The sequence below is a fragment of the Phyllobates terribilis genome, unplaced genomic scaffold (assembly GCF_046119375.1).
Source record: "Phyllobates terribilis strain yellow unplaced genomic scaffold, ASM4611937v1 Scaffold_11__3_contigs__length_659146591, whole genome shotgun sequence".
In the NCBI taxonomy this organism is placed as follows: domain Eukaryota; kingdom Metazoa; phylum Chordata; class Amphibia; order Anura; family Dendrobatidae; genus Phyllobates; species Phyllobates terribilis.
In genome coordinates this window covers 150714500-150735093 of record NW_027362771.1, presented here as the reverse complement: position 1 = coordinate 150735093, position 20594 = coordinate 150714500, and the positions used below count along the sequence as shown (strand labels likewise).

The window sequence follows — 20594 nt, the reverse complement described above, 5'->3', positions numbered from 1 at the left end:
TTCTCTATGTAAATGAGCTTGTAAAATCTATGGGCCAGACACAGATCTGCATGAGAATGTGCCTATATAGCTTAAATGAAAGGGGAGTGGGTGTTGCCAGTGTGAGACATGTAGATCAGGAGAGCAGACTGTCAGTCATTACATGTCTCACACAGGTAGCGCCCACTTTCATTTAAAACGAGCTCATTAGGCAGTTTCTTAGAGATCTATGTCCGACCCATAGGTCTTAATAATTCATCTCAAGGCAGCCAAATGAGCTTTAGTGAAAATGTGGCGGTAAACCCATTTTAATAACAAAGTAACACATTGCAGACCAAAATTTTTTTTTAGTGTTATAAACTTACATTTTTGCAAGTGTCTTTGGTTGCTCTTTCCATGGCTCGATTCATGCGCTTTTCTTGTTTTAATAATTCATCCTTTAACTTTTCTTGATGAATTCTATAAAATTGTATTATTTTAATGAAGTGAAAAATTTGGTTCATTACATTTCAAGTGTTGTGTATTTTACAGAGATATTCTTTCTAGAATATATTTAGGCCTTTAAGAGGTTGTCTGGGCTTGGGGTTCAAGTCTGCAGTCACTCTGTGGTCATGCGCCCACCTACTCCTGCCACCAGAGAATCCTGACAGCGCACAGAGTGCGCCTTGTGAGGATTCACAAATCTGCAGTCACATAACCTCAAGCTTGGACCACCCCTTCAGGTTTTCAATCTTTAGTAAATGTCATGTCTCAAGACTAAGTACATAATGAAAGACTTGGAATGAGTTACAATCAATGCTGCCCTATGTGAGCTGTAAATGCAATTTCACTAAATATTACCAGCATTCAAATAAATCTATAATGGTATACACAGTCACAGTCACTTGGGACTTGTGTAGATGTCAGTGCAAATCGGTCTGATCGCAGACCGGAATGCATGGACTGGCCATGAGTCTCCCAACTAGACAGCTTCATATATTTCTATGAGGCTCTCACACTTAAAGGGAATCTGTCACCCCCTGGGACTTATCAGACCTCTAATATGGGCATACAGGTGACAGAAATGTGAATCTATACATACCTGTATGGTCCATATTACAGATCTACTTGCTTTGTAATAGCTTTTTATTAAATTAGTTTTGGCAAGCTTTGCGTCCGGGGAATGCAAAGAAATCCCCGCCTATTAGCTTCATTTCCATATCCCCCCCTCCCCTGCACATCACAGGGCCCTGTAACGTGCAGTTCCCGGGCGGATCCCGCGCAACTTACCCTGTATGGAAGGCGCTCTTCTTGCACTCTGTGTAGCCTTGTGCAGCAGGAAACTTGTGCGCAGGCGCTGGGAAGGCAGAGTGACTCACCGGCGCCTGCGCATAAGTTGCCTGCTGCACAACACCACACTGACGGCAGGAAGAAGATCGCCGTCCTTACAGAGGAAACAGCGCAGGCGCGAGGTCCGGCCGGGAACTGCATGTCACAGGACCCTGTGATGTGTAGGGGAGGGGGATATGGAAATGAAGCTAATAACCGGGGACTTCTTCGCATCCGCCGGACGCAAAGCTTGCCAAAACTAATTAACTAATTTAATAAAAAGCTATTCCAAAGCAAGTAGATCTGTAATATGGGACATACAGGTAAGTATAGATTTACATTTCTATCACCTGTATGCCCATATTAGAGGTCTGGTAGGACCCAGGAGGTGACAGATTCCCTTTAAATCGAGAGAGCCACGGCCAGTCCATGCTGGGACCAATCTGCATGAGCCCTTATGATTCCTCAGAACATACAGCTTTCATGAACACTTCATCCTTACAAGCCTTCATGTATGTTTACTTACTATGTACATGTTGCTTACACACACACATACAGTACATTGACTATATATAGGCACTGTTAGTTACAGACATGCACACACATCATTTACTACATACAGTGGATATAAAAAGTCTACACACCCCTATTAAACCACAAGGTATTTGTCATGTAAAATTATTCCAAGAAGAATCATTTCAGAACTTCTACATTTAATGTCACCTCTCAATTGAATTGTACAGATAAGAAATAAACTGAAATCTTTTCAGACAGAAAAATAGAAAACTAAATCTGGTTTTATAAATATGCACTGCCTTAAACTAATACTTTGTTGAAGTTTACTTTGAATTTATGACAGCAATTCAGTATTTTTGGGTACGAGTCTATCAGGATGGCAAATCTAGAATTGGCAATCTTTGTCCACTCTGCCTTGCAGTAGCGCTCCAAATCTGTCAGCTTGTGAGAGCATCTCCTGTTTCAGCCCTCTTCGGGTCACCCACAGATTTTTTTAATTGGATACAGCTCTAGGCTCTGGCTGGGCAAGTCCAAAACTTTAAACTTCTTCTGGTGAAGCCATTCTTTTGTTGATTTAGAGGTATGCTTAGGGTCATTATTGTACTGAAAGGTGAAATTCATCTTCAGATTTTTAGCAGAAGTGTGAAGGTTTTGTTGAAAAATTGACGGATACATAGAATTGTTCATAATTCCCTCCACCTTGATGAAAACCCCAGTTTGAGCTACCGAAAAACAGCTCCAAAGCATAATGCTGCCTCCACCATGCTTCACTGTGGTTATGGTGTTCTTTTGGTGATGCGCAGTGCTGGTTTGTGCCAAACATACCTTTTGGAATTATGGCCAAAGAGTTCAACCTTTTTGTTTCATCAGACCATAACACATTTTCCCACATGCTTTTGGCAGACTCGATGTAGGTTTTGGCAAAGCATAACCTGGCTTGGATGTTTTTCTTTGTAAGAAATACTTGAGATTATCATATGCAGTACATAACCAGTACTTGCCAGAAATACCTTCAGCGCCTATAATGTCGTTGTAGGCCTCTTATAAGCCTACTGAACTAATTTTCTTGGCTTTTCATCAATGTTTGAGGGATGCCTAATGCTAGGAAATGTCACTCTTGTGCCAAATTTAAGCCACTTCTTGTTGGCTCTCTAAAGTCTTATATGGTAAATATATATCTAATGCCTTTGGAAACATTTTTTAACCCTTCTCCTGACATAATTTTCAACAAAGCTGTGTAGTAAGCTGTTTACAGACCATGGTTTTTAAAATTTGAGAAAATATCAGGAAAATCCTACTAAAACAGCTAAACTTTCTATAGAGTTAATCAGAATCACTTTAAATGATGGCAGATGTGTACTGACTACTATATAACATGAGTTTCAGGCTAGGTTCAAACAAGCATATAAAAACATCTTTCAGAGCTTCATCCAAAAGATGGGAACATTTTCTTATTCACGTGTCATCCATGTGCAATTTGTTTCTTTTACAGCCGCAGCTAATCATTTACAAGACCATTTACATTTTCCTATGTTACAGAATTTCAATGTATCTGTAAACATCGGATACTATATGGTGTCTTTGTATGCCATTTTATTTTTTTCAAGCACCATAGACTTGAATGGGTGAGTCACATCCAATTTACGGTAGAAATTAGTGCATTCGGCAATTTATTTTTTTTGTCACATGCGGAATCCTTCAGTGAAAAAAATCCCTCGTCTGCATTGCCCCATTGAATAATGTTGGTCCTTTTTTTTCACTGACAGCACTCGGACCAAAAATACGTACGTGTGAACAAGCCCTGAATGTGATTGTCTAATTCTTAACACAGCCACATCCCAATTTTAAGAGGGTGTTAACACTTATTCAACTAAGTTATTAGTTTTGTTATTTTTATTTTCCTCTTCAAAATTATTTTACATTGTTTATCAATGAATTTATACAGATTATTGGTGACATTAAAGGTGAAAAAAGTTCTGAAATTATTCTGCTTTATATGATATTTTTGCGTGACAAAAAACTGGTATTTTAGCAGTGTGGACGTTTTATATCTACTGTACTGGTCCCTGAATGAATTGGGCTACCGATGTGACGACTATACCATGCTTAATTGAAGAGTTATAGACTTTTAATATCCAATATACATGTGCATGCTCATTGTGCACTGGCAGTCGCCCTCTACTCATGATCACTCATTGCATTAAAATCAAATATACCTATAAACATATTAATCATCTGTATTATTTTGCACACACGTTTACAGTTACCTGACCAGACTCCAGTATCAGGTCTGCTTCCTTCCCCAATAACCTGCTCTCACTGCTAGTGCACCTTAGTCTGCGTATTCAGATAGTAAGTGCACAGCGTGACAATGGGACTGGTCGTGTACTCAACTCAGCAGCTCCTGAGTCCTATACTCACATCTAGCTTTACTACAACTTGGTGCCTGACTATTAACGAAGCTCTACTGTCTTGAGCGTTGTACAGACAGGCAGGTGCCTGACTATCAACTTAGCTTTGCTGTTCCTGAGAATTTTCCAAGACTATAATGCCAGGCCTTATCTTGCTTGTGCTGCCATGGCCTGGGACTTGTCTCTTATCAAGAACATCTGGGACGTCACTGGTCGCAACAATTGCAAAGAGATCTGCCAGCAGTGGACCTTGATGATTTGGGTTCGCAAGTGCATTCATCGTGGAAGAACAATCATCAGGCAAACTTTAATAACCTCATGGATAGCATGCCAAGGTGTGTAAGTGTGCTTATACTCAATAATAAATAAATTGAGACGTATTGAAAATGTTTCCATTTTTACATTGTTTGCGTATTAACATGTCCATTGATTCTGTGATTTTCATAATTTAACAACTTTTACTACTTAGTGCTGCAATGTTAATAATAAAAAAAAATCTCTTTTTTAAAAGGTCTTAAAACTAGGTAAATGCAACCTCACATGAACAAAAATAGATGACAAATTATACCATGTCAGTACTTAAAGGGAATGTGTCGTAATTTTGATTTTTACATTAATAATTATATAATTTATTTTAAAATACAATATAAAATGTGTTTAAATATGTATTTCTTTTTTAATTTTGTCTGCAGCCGTTGGGTGCTGCCATTTTTATTTGCCAGTGTGGAAGTGTCACACAGGAGACAGCGGTCTGTGTCCAACTGCATCTCCTACACTGTGGCTGCCTCAGTTGTGAACTGGGCATACCCCCTGGGCCATCGAGTCCACAGCTGTGGGGGGAGACAGGCGCCATTTTTTCTACAGCCCAGAGCAATGCTCAGAGCTGCAATTTCCCTTGTCCTCGCTCACAAGGTGGTGAGCACAGGTCAGCAGCCTAACATTGTACTACTAAAATCATGCTACTGAGCTGTTCTCACCGCTGGAGAAGTCACCACCACAGCCATGTTCTGAGTGGTGAGAGCAGGACTGTAGAGGTTACTTCTGTCAATGGGGAGAATAGTTTGGTAGCCTGGTATTGGTAGTACAATGTCAGGCTGCTGACGTGTACTCCCCACCGCTGTCACCGCAGTGTTCCGAGCATACCACGCTGCTGTGCACTGAACACTGACTTATCTCTGCTCAGTCAGTGTAAAGACTCATTCAGACGTCTCTTCAATGCAGACATCTGAATGAGGCTTATCACTAATTGAGCAGAGCCATGTATCTAAGCCCATCATGCGTGATGAAGTCTGCTGAGCCGTGTATCTTAACCCATCATGCGTGATGCAGTTCGCTGATCCGTGTATCTAAACTCGTCATGTGTGATGCAGTCCACTGAATTGTGCATCTAAGACCGTCATGTGTAATGTAGTTCACTGAGCCATATATCTAATTTAATCATGTGTTACGCATTCCACTGAACCGTGTATCTAAGCCCATCATGTGTGAAGCAGTCTGTATCACGCGCTGGGACTAGATACGCGGTCTGTATCACAAGATGAGATTAGATTCGCGGACAGTATCATGCGATGGGATTATATATGCGGACAGTGTCACTTGATGGGATTACATACATGATGGAATTAGATATGTGGACTGTATCACACGATGGGATTAGATACATGGCTCAATCAAGTCTATCATGATCTGGGATCAGATACACATTGTATCATGCACTGGGATTAGATACTCAGACTTTATCACATGATGGGTTTGAGACACGGCTCAGCACAGAGTATCATGTGCTGGGATTAGATACACGGACTGTACCGTGCTGAGATTAGATACGCGGACTGTATCACGTGATGGGATTTGATACACGGCTCTGGAGTGTATCATGCGCTGGGATTAGATATACGAACTGTATTATGCACTGGGATTCGATACACTGACTGTATTGCACTGGGATTAGCTACACAGGATTTGATTAGATACATGGAGTATATCACACCTGATGGGATTAGATACAGGGCTCAGTGAAGTGCATCACACAGAATGGGATGAGATACTTGGACTGTATCATGCGCTTGGATTAGATACACAGTGTATCACACAGGATGGGATTGTCTACAGGGCTCAGCATAGTCTATCACACATGATGGGATTAGATGCATGGCTTAGTGGACCGTGTCACACATGATGGGATTAGATGCACGACTCAGCGGACCATGTCACAAATGATGAGATTATATGCACAGCTCCACAAACTGTATCACACATGATAGGATTAGATGCATGAATCAGCGGACCATATCACACATGATAGCATTAGATGCACGACTCAGTGGACTGTATCACGCATGATAGGATTAGATGCATGGCTCTGCTCATTCAGTGTAACGCCTCATTCAGATGTCTGCAATGCAAGGACATGTGAATGAGACTTTACTACTGACTTCTGGTGCGCTTTGCAGATGCAGCAGTGAATTCTCATTCAGACTACTCTGCACACAGATGTCTGAATGAGGCATTACTCTGACTGAGCAGAGCTGAGTCAATGTTCAGAACACAGCAGTGTGATGGTTACACTGCTGTGCTCCAAACCCTGCAGTGACAGTGGCTGTGAATGAAGGTCGGCATCGGTACCCGACAATTTAGAACAGAAAGACTAGAGCATCACACATAGATTAGATAGATAGAAACATGTCAGTCACATATATAAGAAGTACAGTGACAGTGTTGGTTACTGTACTTGTCATTTAGTGTTAAAGGATTTAGTAAAAAAAAAATAATAGTGTTTTCATGCACCGTCTCTTTAAAAAAGCCATCAGGCAATTCAGCATCTGTACCCAACAATTTATAACAGACAGAATAGAGCTTCACACATAGATTAGATAGATAGAAACATGTCAGTCACATATATAATAAGTACAGTGATAGTGTTGATTACCGTACTTGTCATTTAGTGTTAAAATAAAGGATTTAATAAAGAAAAAAATTGGCGTGGGGTTCCCCATAATTTAAGTCTCTAGCGGAGGTTAAGCAGACGGCTGGGGCAGATGTTTGAAGCCTGAGAAGGGGGTAATACCCACAGAGCTTCCCAGGCTACTAATATCAGCCCCCAGCTGAATACCTAGCCTTTACTAGCTATTAAAATGGGGGACCCCCCCAAAAAATGATGGGGGGCCCCCCCTATTTTAATAGCTAGCAAAGGCTAGGCAGACAGCTGGGGGCTGATATTAATAGCCCAGGAAGGGTGCCATGAATATTGGCCCCCTCCCAGGCTAGAAACACCAGCCGTCAGCCGCCCCAGAAATGGCGCATCCATAGGATGCGCCAATTCTGGCACTTAGCCTCGCTCTTCCCACTGCCCTGTAGTGGTGGCAGTGGGGTAATAGGGCTGGGGTTGATGTCAGCTTATAATGCCAGCTGACATCAAGCCCAGGTTAGTAATGGAGAGGTGTCTATAAGACACCCCCATTACTAACCCCATAGTGAAAGATAAAAAAACCACAAACACCCAGAATAAAGTCCTTTAATTGAAATAAACACACAATTCTTTATTGTTCTAAATTAAACCATACTTACCATCACGCCCATTCCAGCTGAAGCCAACGATTCACTCCTAAAATTTAAGAAGGGCCTGGATGCCTTTCTTGAAAAGTATAATATCACAGGTTATATATACTAGATTCCTTGATAGGGCGTTGATCCAGGGAACTAGTCTGATTGTTGTATGAAGTCAGGAAGGAATTTTTTTCCCCCAATGTGGAGCTTAGTGTTTGCACGTTTTTTTTTTTGCCTTCCTCTGGATCAACATGTTAGGCTATGGGTTGAACTAGATGGACTTAGTCTTCCTTCAACCTTAAAAACTATGTTACTGCAAAGAAATGCACAGGAGACAATCAAAACATTGTTTCTACCCCAAAGTGTTATCAATAAAAATGTTAGCTAAAGGTGCAAAAAATAAGCTCTCACACAGCCCCATCAACCATAAATTGAAAACATTAAGACTCTTGGGAAATGGCAACTCAAGCAAAAATTTTTTTTTTTTTGTTTACAAATTTAATTTTTTTTTCTCTCTACTTAAAAAAACTATACATGTTTGGTATCTCTGCAATTGTTCTGACTCGGAGAATCATATTACAAGGTCATTTTTACTGTATAGTTAATATGGTAAATAAAAAAAAAAATTGTGGAATTGCACTTTTTTTGCAATTTCGCCACACTTGGAATTTTTTTTCCGTTTTCTAGTACATCACACAATGAAAGGAATCATTAGAAAGTACAGGTCGTCCCTCAAAAAACAAGCCCTCATATGGCTATGTGAACGGGAAAATAAATAAATTATGCCCCTTGGACTATGGGGAGGAGAAAACGAAAGCGCAAAAACGGAAAATCGCCCGGTCAGGAAAGGGTTAAAGAATCTGGATCACTTCAGTGCATATACAGTTATATGACAAAGTTTGGCCACCCCTATTAATCTTAAGCTTATTGTTTTATAAAAATTGGTGTTTTTGCAACAGCTATTTCAGTTTGATATATGTAATAACTGTTGGACACAGTAATGTTTCTGCCTTGAAATGAGGTTTATTGTACTAACAGAAAATGTGCAATCTGCATTCAAACAAAATTTGACAGGTGCATAAGTATGGGCACCTCACCAGAAAAGTGACATTAATATTTAGTAGATCCTCCTTTTGCAAATATAACAGCTTCTAGTCGCTTCCTGTAGCTTTTAATGAGTTCCTGGATCCTGGATGAAGGTATTTTTGACCATTCCTCTTTACAAAACAATTCCAGTTCAGTTAAGTTTGATAGTCACCGAGCATGGACAGCCCTCTTCAAATGATCCCACAGATGTTCAATGATATTCAGGTCTGGGGACTGGGATGGCCATTCCAGAACATTGTAATTGTTCCTCTGCATGAATGCCTGAGTAGATTTGGAGCGGTGTTTTGGATCATTGTCTTGCTGAAAGATCCATCCCCTGCATAACTTCAACTTTATCACTGATTCTTGAACATTATTGTCAAGAATCTGCTGATACTGAGTGGAATCCATGCGTCCCTCAACTTTAACAAGATTCCCGGTGCCGGCATTGGCCACACAGCCCCAAAGCATGATGGAACCTCCACCAAATTTTACTGTGGGTAGCAAGTGTTTTTCTTGGAATGCTGTGTTTTTTTGCTGCCATGCATAACGCCTTTTTGTATGACCAAACAACTCAATCTTGGTTTCATCAGTCCACAGGACCTTCTTCCAAAAAGAAATTGGCTTCTCCAAATGTGCTTTTGCATACCTCAGCCGACTCTGTTTGTGGCGTGCTTACAGAAACGGCTTCTTTCGCATCACTCTCCCATACAGCTTCTCCTTGTGCAAAGTGCGTTGTATAGTTGACTGATGCACAGTGACACCATCTGCAGCAAGTTGATGCTGCAGCTCTCTGGAGGTAGTCTGAGGATTGTCCTTGACTGATCTCACCATTCTTCTTCTCTGCCTTTCTGATGTTTTTCTTGGCCTGCCACTTCTGGCCTTAACAAGAACTGTCCCTGTGTTCTTCCATTTCTTTACTATGTTCCTCACAGTGGAAACTGACAGGTTAAATCTCTGAGACAGCTTTTTGTATCCTTCCCCTGAACAACTATGTTGAATAATCTTTGTTTTCAGATGATTTGACAGTTGTTTTGAGGAGCCCATGATGCCACTCTTCAGAGGAGATTCAAACAGGAGAACAACTTGCAAGTGGCCACTTTAAGTAGCTTTTCTCATGATTGCATACACCTGGCTATGAAGTTCAAAGCTCAATGAGGTTACAAAACAAAAAAAAAAGTGCTTTAGTAAGTCAGTAAAAAGTAGGTAGGAGTATTTAAAACAATAAAATGATAAGGGTGCCCATACTTATGCACCTGTCAAATTTTATTTGAATGCAGATTGCACATTTTCTGTTAGTACAATAAACCTCATTTCAAGGCAGAAACATTACTGTGTCCAACAGTTATTACATATATCAAACTGAAATAGCTGTTGCAAAAACACCAATTTTTATAAAACATTAAGCTTAAGATTTATAGGGGTGCCCAAACTTTTTCATATAACTGTACAAACAGGTGAGAGGAGATGTAGAGCAGCCTTAAGACAGTGCTGAGTGGGTGAACTGGTGGTAGGCTGTCTGCTCTGCATCTCCTCTCATCTGATTGTAAATGTACGGACGTGATCCAGATTATTGAAGATCCAGTTGGTGAGTACTGAGCCTATTCAGCTCTCAGATACTGAGCTCCACCATTCAATTGAAGCTGACGTGGTAATAGAGGTAGTGCTGACTATTTCTTGTATGGAATGGTGATCTGTCATATGTTGTTCATCTAAGGTGGTATTTATCAAATTTTAAGATCTTCTAAGGACCAGATGATTTTTATGTCTTGGTCTGTAAAAGCGGGTGTACTTACTTTTTCCACATGGCTGTATATTACACACTGTTAGGATTCCTGATGTTATACTACATCACTAGTTTTCTTTGTCTCCCAGAAAACCCCTTTAAGCAGTTTGGGAACAGGACCTATATCCAATGTGCATTCTACAGTAGAAAAAAGCTAGACTGAAAGGCCAAGCAGACACTTGTAGTATAAGTGGGTCTTTTTAATATGGTTCGGAGAAAAAACACCAACATGTAGCATCCTACTATGAAGCTTTCTTACGTATTAGTTTAAAGCGGTTTTCCCATCTTAAACATTTATGTCACTAAAGTCTGCTAGATGCGGATCATACCCGGGCTCACATCTATCTCCAGACTGGGGGATCCGCTCCTCTAGACCTATCTAGTGATGTGGCTGTTGACCAATCATTATGTAGGCTGTTAATATATGAGGGGGTCACTCTCTATTTACTTCTATTGGAATCACGGCCCAGCAGTTGCCTCTCTAAGGTGGGGGAGGGTTCTTGAATACCCTGGGAATCGTGTCTACCAGATATTATGGCATATCCTTTGGAAAGAATGCATCTTTAATGTATAGCAATGCTGACTACTTACCTCATCCTCCTTTCCCTTTGCTTTGCTTTTTGCTCAGCTTGCACAATTTCCTTTGGAAGGGACTCTAATAGGTCTTGTAAGTCCCCATGTCGATTTTCAATGTTTGATAACATTTGCACAGGGTTTATTGCAGCCTGGTCCTCACCTATGCAACATTTGTATACTTCTGCAATTTTTTTCTTCAAGGTAGATAACATTTTATCCTGTGGTAAGAGATATTTTAATCCTTATTTTTAAATAAATAAATATTTGTGAAAGTGTGTGAGCATCCTCATTGTCAAAGGGCTATCTGTGATGTGACTGCCAAACACAAATTCAGACTGTAAACCTTATTGTGGAACCTAGTAGCGTAGCCGACCTAACACAGAGTCTGGTCTGCCCTCAGTAGACTGTCATTTTCGGACACAACCATAGCTTGGTCTACCCTACAGTTAAAGTGGAAGCATTGGTCTGATTAGGTAAAGTTAAGCTTAAAGGGGTATTCCCATCTCCAAGATACGTAAGGTCCTGCATTGCCTGCACATGAGGTAAGTGAATCAAAAATACTATACTACATTTCTAATTGTAGGTATTTGCTAATATTATTATTATTATTATTATTACACCTACTACATATTGGGATAGGATCTTGGAGATGGGAATACCCCTTTAAGCTTAACTTTACCTACTCAGACCAATGCTTCCACTTTCTCTGTATCATGTACACATAGATCGCACACATAACCAAAAAGTTTAAGAACTTTTAAACAGTTAAGAACTTTAAGTTAAGAACTTTTTAAACAGAGGGAAAAAAAACCTGATCTTCTAATTTCATGTTCCCAATGGAAAACATCTTCACTTTCAGCTCAAGTTCTGCAATCTGCTCTTGTTCTCTGGCCAAGGCCTCCGAACACTTTTTCTTGTGTTCATTACGAGATTTCAGTCTCTGGTTCCTGTAGGTCACACAAGAAAATATAAGAATAAAATTGCTGCATGTAAATTGTGTATTTTAACCCCTTAGTGACCACCTTAAGGCTATGTGCCCACGATGCAGAAATGCTCCGGATTTTTCCTGAGCGTATCTGCATCTCCCTGGCAGAAAAAACGCATGCGGATTGTACATGCGGATTGTACATGTGTTTTTCCTGCCAGGGACAAGCGGATATGAAGCGTTCTTCACATGCATTTCCGCATGCGGGTTGACAAGCGCTTTCCAAGCGATTTTAGCATCACTTGGAAAGTGCTTGACAACTTGGTCACACTATATAAATCCATGCAAACGGCATGGATTTATATACTGTGACCGAAAGAATGGTAAAAAATAAAAAAATAAATCTATATTTACCTTCTGATGGCCTCCGGTGTCCTTAGCGATCTGTCCTGGCTTGCCGGCAGCTTGCGGTGGTCTAAAAGCTCATTTAGTCATGTGACGGGTCACGCGACCACCGACGTCAGCGGTCGCGTGACCCGTCACATGACTAAATGACGTCATTGCAGGTCCTTTTTAGACCATCGCGACCTGCCGGCAAGCCAGGACAGATCGCTAAAGACACCGGGGGCCATCAGAAGGTGAGTATAATGTATATTTTTTATTTTATTCTTTTTTTTACAGGTTCTATGGTACCCAGGTCTGGAGGAGAGTCTCCTCTTCTCCAAACCCGGGTACCATCCGCACATTGAACCCCATGATATCCGCATGTGCAGATGCAGTGATGCGGATGTCACGCGGTCCAATGCAAGTCAATGGCGGCGAAAATGCCGCGATTCCGCAAAATAATTGGTAATGCTGTGGATTTTTCCGCAATGATAATCCGCAGCGGAAATTTCCGTAGCATGTGCACAGCACATGCGGATTATCATTGGGGAACATGGCAGACCTTCTACCAAGCGTTTTTTAAACGTTTCTGCAGCGGAATTGCCACTGCGGAAACGCTTAAAAAACGCATAGTGGGCAGACAGCCTTAATGCCAGTCTTTAAATGGGTATGCCCATCTCCAAGATCCTATCCCAATATGTAGTAGGTGTAATAATAATAACAGCATTAGCAAATACCTCCAATTAGAAATGAAGTGTAGTTCTTCTGATAACCAATGTTGCTTACCCCATATGCAGGGCATTGCAGTAGCTTAGATATCCATGGTTACGGACACTAATAACTGACTGACTAAATGAGTGGTTCTAACCATGGATACCTAAGCTACTGCAATGCCCTGCACATGGGGTAAGCAACATAGCTAATCAAGAGAACTATACTTCATTTCTAAGTGGTGGTATTTGCTAATATTATTATTATTACACCTACTACATATTGGGATAGAATCTTGGAGATGGGAATACCCCTATAATGGTCATTATTAGTTTGGGGCTTTAATAAGATTGCACTGAGATGTTCATGCCGCAGCTGTTAACGGACAATTGGGGCATGGACGAGAGGCTATGATAGAAGTCTAATGTTGTGAGACGGGACACAGTGACCTTTTGGTAGAGTTGTCCCCAAAAGTAAAAAAGTGTCCTCAGTAAAAACAAGCAAAACACATAAGTTATAATACATTTAACAGGTTTACACAGTTTTTCTAACCTTGACACAGGTTAGGGTAATAAATTAGTTACATAAAACAACAACAAGGTATAACTTATTATTTTATGGCACATTTCAAGGGAAAAAAAAGCAAGCTAGAAGACCAAATGGCAAACTCTTTCCATATGCATTTACAGTAGGGTGTGTAGTTATACAAATAATGTGCTTTAGAAAAGTTTCTTCTACATTTATCTTATGGTCTACAAAATAATGTCAGGCCATATCCAGTTTTTGAAAACAGAATTTTCCTATTAAATGTAAAATATATCAATGGATCATATTCTAGTCTAAAAAAACACACAGCAGCATATATGGTATCTGTGCAATCAGAAACAATACGGGAATAGGTTTAGAGGCATGCAAAAGCAAAAAATATAATTAAAAATCCTTACACATGAAATTGAAGAAAATAGTTTTTGTTTTAACTTTTTTTGGGCTTTTTGTATGATTTACAGGAAAGAAAGTAAAAAAAAAGAATTCTAGAATCAATCAATCAATATTCAAGGGGATATATACAATCTCTATGAAGTTATAACCTGTGCTGTGCATCCACTTTACCAATGCAGCCTATCACCGGTCTCAGTGATTAGATTCAACAGTCACGGAATGTATGCCGCATGATCATTCCAGCTAAGTAAACCACTGGGAACCACTGGAGCAAAGACACTGGCTAATGAAGGATTTATAGAGAATCTGTCACCTGGTTTTTGCTACTGCATCTGAGAGCAGCATAATGTAGGGGAAAGACCGTGATTCCAGCAATGTGTCACTTAGCTTACTGAATACTGCAGTTTTTATTTAAAACTGTTTTATCGGCTACAGATCTACCTCTTCTCTGAATGCTGAGCTCTGTATAACCCGACCCATGCTGATTGGCAGCTTCCGGTGTACACTGTGCATAGGCAGAAATCAGTGGTGGGGGTGTGATTGAACTACATGGCAGCATGGTAGTCCTCTAGTGATAATCTCCTGCTGATAAAACTATGATTTTATAAAAACTACACTAAGCAGCCCAGTAAGTGACACAAAACTGGAATCAGCGTCTATGTCCCTATATCATGCTGCTTTCAGATTAGATGACAAAAAACTTGTGACAGATTACCTTTAAAAGGTAAGTATTGTTTTTTTTTCATTATTTGAATGCCTGCTCTTACACATTTTTTTTTAATTCTGTAAAACCCCTTCTGGGTCTCTGATTTGTGTATTCTTTGTGAGCCCCCTAAGGATAACTACAGAAATCAAAGTTGAAGCCAAGTTAGATTTTTGGATGCTTCAAGTCTCAATTTATAAAAACTTTTCAGTAAGTGAAAAGACGATAAAGAAACCTAAAGAAGAAACGTTAATAGTTGGAGTTGGTTATTGCTTACTCCTCTTACTGTCTCTGTATGTAAAAGATTTGCATTATCATTCTTAAAACCTTAGTCAACCTAAGAACTCATAGAATCATAGAATCATATCATAGAATCATAGAATGTAGAGTTGGAAGGGACCTCCTGGGTCATCTGGTCCAACCCCCTGCTCAAAGCAGGATTCACTAGATCATCTCAAACAGATGTCTGTCCAGCCTCTGTTTGAAGACGTCCATTGAAGGGGAACTCACCACCTCTCGTGGCAGCCTGTTCCACTCATTGATCACCCTCACTGTCAAAAAGTTTTTTCTAATATCTAATCTGTGTCTCCTCCCATTTAGTTTCATCCCATTGCTTCTAGTCTTTCCTTGTGCAAATGAGAATAAAGATGATCCTTCTACAATGTGACAGCCCTTGACATATTTGTAGACAGCTATTAAGTCTCCTCTCAGTCTTCTTTTTTGCAAGCTAAACATTCCCAAATCCTGCAACCGTTCCTCATAGGACATGGTTTGCAGACCGGTCACCAGTCTGGTCGCTCTTCTCTGAACTTGCTCCAGTTTGTCTATGTCTTTTTTAAAATGTGCCCAAAACTGTACACAGTATTCCAGATGAGGTCTGACCAAAGAGGAGTAAAGACCGATAATGACTTCAAGTGATCTAGACTGTATGCTTCTGTTAATACATCCCAGAATTGTATTTGCCTTTTTTGCTGCTGCATCACACTGTTGACTCATGTTCAGTCTATGATCTATTAGTATACCTAAGTCTTTTTCACATGTACTGTTGCTTAGCTCTATTCCTCCCATTCTGTATATGCTTTTTTCATTTTTATTGCCCAGATGTAGTACTTTGCTTTTTTCCCTGTTAAAAACCATTCTGTTGGCTGCTGCCCACTGCTCCAGTTTATTTAGGTCTTTTTGAATCCTCTCTCTCTCTTCTCTAGTATTAGCTATCCCTCCTAGCTTTGTGTCATCAGCAAATTTAATCAGTTTACCCTCAATTCCTTCATCTAAATCATTGATAAAGATGTTGAACAATACAGGTCCCAGGACGGAGCCCTGTGGTACCCCACTTGAGACACTGTTCCAGAAGGATAAAAAGCATGCTTATCAAAGCAGTAAACAGACAGCGGGGGAGCTTTATTAAGCTATATATGGCAGAAAAGAAATGTGGTCTAGTGTGAGACACTGTGTCAAAATTTAGTATTTATTTTTTTATATAAAAAATAATTAGATTCCCCAGATGAACCTAAATAACTGTAAATATTTTTGGGACTGTACTTTCCAAAAGCTACCACTAGATAGTGCTATTCACACAGCAATTGTCAATCACTGTATTCTAAATATACATTTACAGTGTCATGTCATGCCATTAAAGGGAGTCTGTCACCCCACAAGCTCAAATTAAACCACTTTCATTCACATAGGGAACTTAGCCTTTGTAAAAATCTTACCTGTAATACAGATTTTACTAATTTCGCTTTACAAAAAACGAACATTTTATTATATATAAAAGTGTCTGAGGTACAGTACAGACCAAAAGTTTGGACACACCTCATTTAAAGATTTTTCTGTATTTTCATGACTATGAAAATTGTACATTCACACTGAAGGCATCAAAACTATGAATTAACACATGTGGAATTATATACTTAACAAAAAAGTGTGAAACAACTGAAAATATGTCTTATATTCTAGGTTCTTCAAAGTAGCCACCTTTTGCTTTGATGACTGCTTTGCACACTCTTGGCATTCTCTTGATGAGCTTCAAGAGGTAGTCACCAGAAATGTTTTTCACTTCACAGGTGTGCCCTGTCAGGTTTAATAAGTGGGATTTCTTGCCTTATAAATGGGGTTGGGACCATCAGTTGTGTTGTGCAGAAGTCTGGTGGATACACAGCTGATAGTCCTACTGAATAGACTGTTAGAATTTGTATTATGGCTAGAAAAAAGCAGCTAAGTAAAGAAAAACGAGTGGCCATCATTACTTTAAGAAATGAAGGTCAGTCAGTCCGAAAAATTGGGCAAACTTTGAAAGTGTCCCCAAGTGCAGTTGCAAAAACCATCAAGCGCTACAAAGAAACTGGCTCATATGAGGACCGCCCCAGGAAAGGAAGACCAAGAGTCACCTCTGCTTCTGAGGATAAGTTTATCCGAGTCACCAGCCACAGAAATCGCAGGTTAACAGCAGCTCAGATTAGAGACCAGGTCAATGCCACACAGAGTTCTAGCAGCAGACACATCTCTACAACAACTGTTAAGAGGAGACTTTGTGCAGCAGGCCTTCATGGTAAAATAGCTGCTAGGAAACCACTGCTAAGGACAGGCAACAAGCAGAAGAGACTAGTTTGGGCTAAAGAACACAAGGAATGGACATTAGACCAGTGGAAATCTGTGCTTTGGTCTGATGAGTCCAAATTTGAGATCTTTGGTTCCAACCACCGTGTCTTTGTGCGACGCAGAAAAGGTGATGGACTCTACATGCCTGGTTCCCACTGTGAAGCATGGAGGAGGAGGTGTGATGGTGTGGGGGTGCTTTGCTGGTGATACTGTTGGGGATTTATTCAAAATTGAAGGCATACTGAACAAGCATGGCTACCACAGCATCTGGCAGCGGCATGCTATTCCATCCGGTTAGCGTTTAGTTGGACCATCATTTATTTTTCAACAGGACAATGACCCCAAACACACCTCCAGGCTGTGTAAGGGCTATTTGACCAAGAAGGAGAGTGATGGGGTGCTACGCCAGATGACCTGCCCTCCACAGTCACCAGACCTGAACTCAATCGAGATGGTTTGGGGTGAGCTGGACAGCAGAGTGAAGGCAAAAGGCCAACAAGTGCTAAGCATCTCTGGGAACTCCTTCAAGATTGTTGGAAGACCATTTCCGGTGACTACCTCTTGAAGCTCATCAAGAGAATGCCAAGAGTGTGCAAAGCACTCATCAAAGCAAAAGGCGGCTACTTTGAAGAACCTAGAATATAAGACATATTTTCAGTTGTTTCACACTTTTTTGTTAAGTATATAATTCCACATGTGTTAATTCATAGTTTTGATGCCTTCAGTGTGAATGTACAATTTTCATAGTCATGAAAATACAGAAAAATCTTTAAATGAGAAGGTGTGTCCAAACTTTTGGTCTCTACTGTGTGTTCTGAAACATATTAAAATTTGAGAATCCTCAGTGGTTGATACCTTTTAATGGCTAACTGGAAAGATGATAACAAATAGCAGACGGCTCAGGTCCCTTCATCAGGCACACTATAATCTGAAGAGCAGGATTGCCAACCTACTATTAAATTTATTCTGGACAAGTGAACCAAAATCCATGGACGGTCCAAAGTTTTTATGTGAATTTGCCACACCTCCTAATAAAGACCACGCCCCATGAAAACCACACCCCAAGATGTTCAGAATAAGAGCAGACACTAACTATACCCAGTATACAGGACAGGAGAAGTGGTGCTGTGCAGTATATATATACAGGATTGGAGAAATGGTACTGTGCAGTGTATATATACGGGAGGGGAGAAGTGGTACTGTGCAGTGTATATAATATACAGTTATATGAAAAAGTTTTGGCTGGCACCCCTATTAATCTTAAGCTTATTGTTTTATAAAAATTGGTGTTTTTGCAACAGCTATTTCAGTTTGATATATGTAATAACTGTTGGACACAGTAATGTTTCTGCCTTGAAATGAGGTTTATTGTACTAACAGAAAATGTGCAATCTGCATTCAAACAAAATTTGACAGGTGCATAAGTATGGGCACCTCACCAGAAAAGTGACATTAATATTTAGTAGATCCTCCTTTTGCAAATATAACAGCCTCTAGTCGCTGCCTGTAGCTTTTAATGAGTTCCTGGATCCTGGATGAAGGTATTTTTGACCATTCCTCTTTACAAAACAATTCCAGTTCAGTTAAGTTTGATGGTCGCCGAGCATGGACAGCCCTCTTCAAATTATCCCACAGATGTTCAATGATATTCAGGTCTGGGGACTGGGATGGCCATTCCAGAACATTGTAATTGTTCCTCTGCATGAATGCCTAAGTAGATTTGGAGCGGTGTTTTGGATCATTGTCTTGCTGAAAGATCCATCCCCTGCGTAACTTCAACTTTATTACTGATTCTTGAACATTATTGTCAAGAATCTGCTGATACTGAGTGGAATCCATGCGTCCCTCAACTTTAACAAGATTCCCGGTGCCGGCATTGGCCACACAGCCCCAAAGCATGATGGAACCTCCACCAAATTTTACTGTGGGTAGCAAGTGTTTTTCTTGGAATGCTGTGTTTTTTTGCTGCCATGCATAATGCCTTTTTGTATAACCAAACAACTCAATCTTGGTTTCATCAGTCCACAGGACCTTCTTCTAAAAAGAAATTGGCTTCTCCAAATGTGCTTTTGCATACCTCAGCCGACTCTGTTTGTGGCGTGCTTGCAGAAACGGCTTCTTTCGCATCACTCTCCCATACAGCTTCTCCTTGTGCAAAGTGCGTTGTATAGTTGACCGATGCACAGTAACACCATCTGCAGCAAGTTGATGCTGCAGCTCTCTGGAGGTGGTCTGAGGATTGTCCTTGACTGATCTCACGATTCTTCTTCTCTGCCTTTCTGATGTTTTTCTTGGCCTGCCACTTCTGGCCTTAACAAGAACTGTCCCTGTGTTCTTCCATTTCCTTACTATGTTCCTCACAGTGGAAACTGACAGGTTAAATCTCTGAGACAGCTTTTTGTATCCTTCCCCTGAACAACTATGTTGAATAATCTTTGTTTTCAGATGATTTGACAGTTGTTTTGAGGAGCCCATGATGCCACTCTTCAGAGGAGATTCAAACAGGAGAACAACTTGCAAGTGGCCACTTTAAGTAGCTTTTCTCATGATTGCATACACCTGGCTATGAAGTTCAAAGCTCAATGAGGTTACAAAACCAAAAAAAGTACTTTAGTAAGTCAGTAAAAAGTAGGTAGGAGTATTTAAAACAATAAAATGATAAGGGTGCCCATACTTATGCACCTGTCAAATTTTATTTGAATGCAGATTGCACATTTTCTGTTAGTACAATAAACCTCATTTCAAGGCAGAAACATTACTGTGTTCAACAGTTATTACATATATCAAACTGAAATAGCTGTTGCAAAAACACCAATTTTTATAAAACATTAAGCTTAAGATTAATAGAGGTGCCCAAACGTTTTCATATAGCTGTATATATGTATATATTGTAAGGTGGCTAATGGTCGCATAGACGATGGGAGGAATGTGTCACAGAGATGGCTGTCCTCTGTGATGAAACCCGGAGTGTCTCTCTAGTGCACGTAAGCACTGAGAGGATCATTTGGTGCACCTGGGACCGGGTTACGGGCAGCTTGGAGAGTTGAGCGGGTCCAGCTACGTACATACCTCACCTCTGGGTGTTAACAGGCTTCAAAATGTATGCCGTTGTTTGGCACATGG

General features: G+C 40.3%; 1 protein-coding gene across 1 annotated transcript in view; it reads right to left on the bottom strand.

Moving 5' to 3' along the window:
* The window catches only part of CCDC38 (coiled-coil domain containing 38), an 81643-nt gene that overhangs the window by 2832 nt on the left and 58217 nt on the right, over nucleotides 1–20594 (bottom strand). The window contains exons 8-10 of the mRNA XM_073651673.1: nucleotides 12020–12155; nucleotides 11224–11426; nucleotides 345–438 (exon numbers count right to left, since the gene is read on the bottom strand). Coding sequence (XP_073507774.1) covers nucleotides 345–438; nucleotides 11224–11426; nucleotides 12020–12155 — 433 coding nt within the window. The remainder of the gene's footprint in view (nucleotides 1–344; nucleotides 439–11223; nucleotides 11427–12019; nucleotides 12156–20594) is intronic.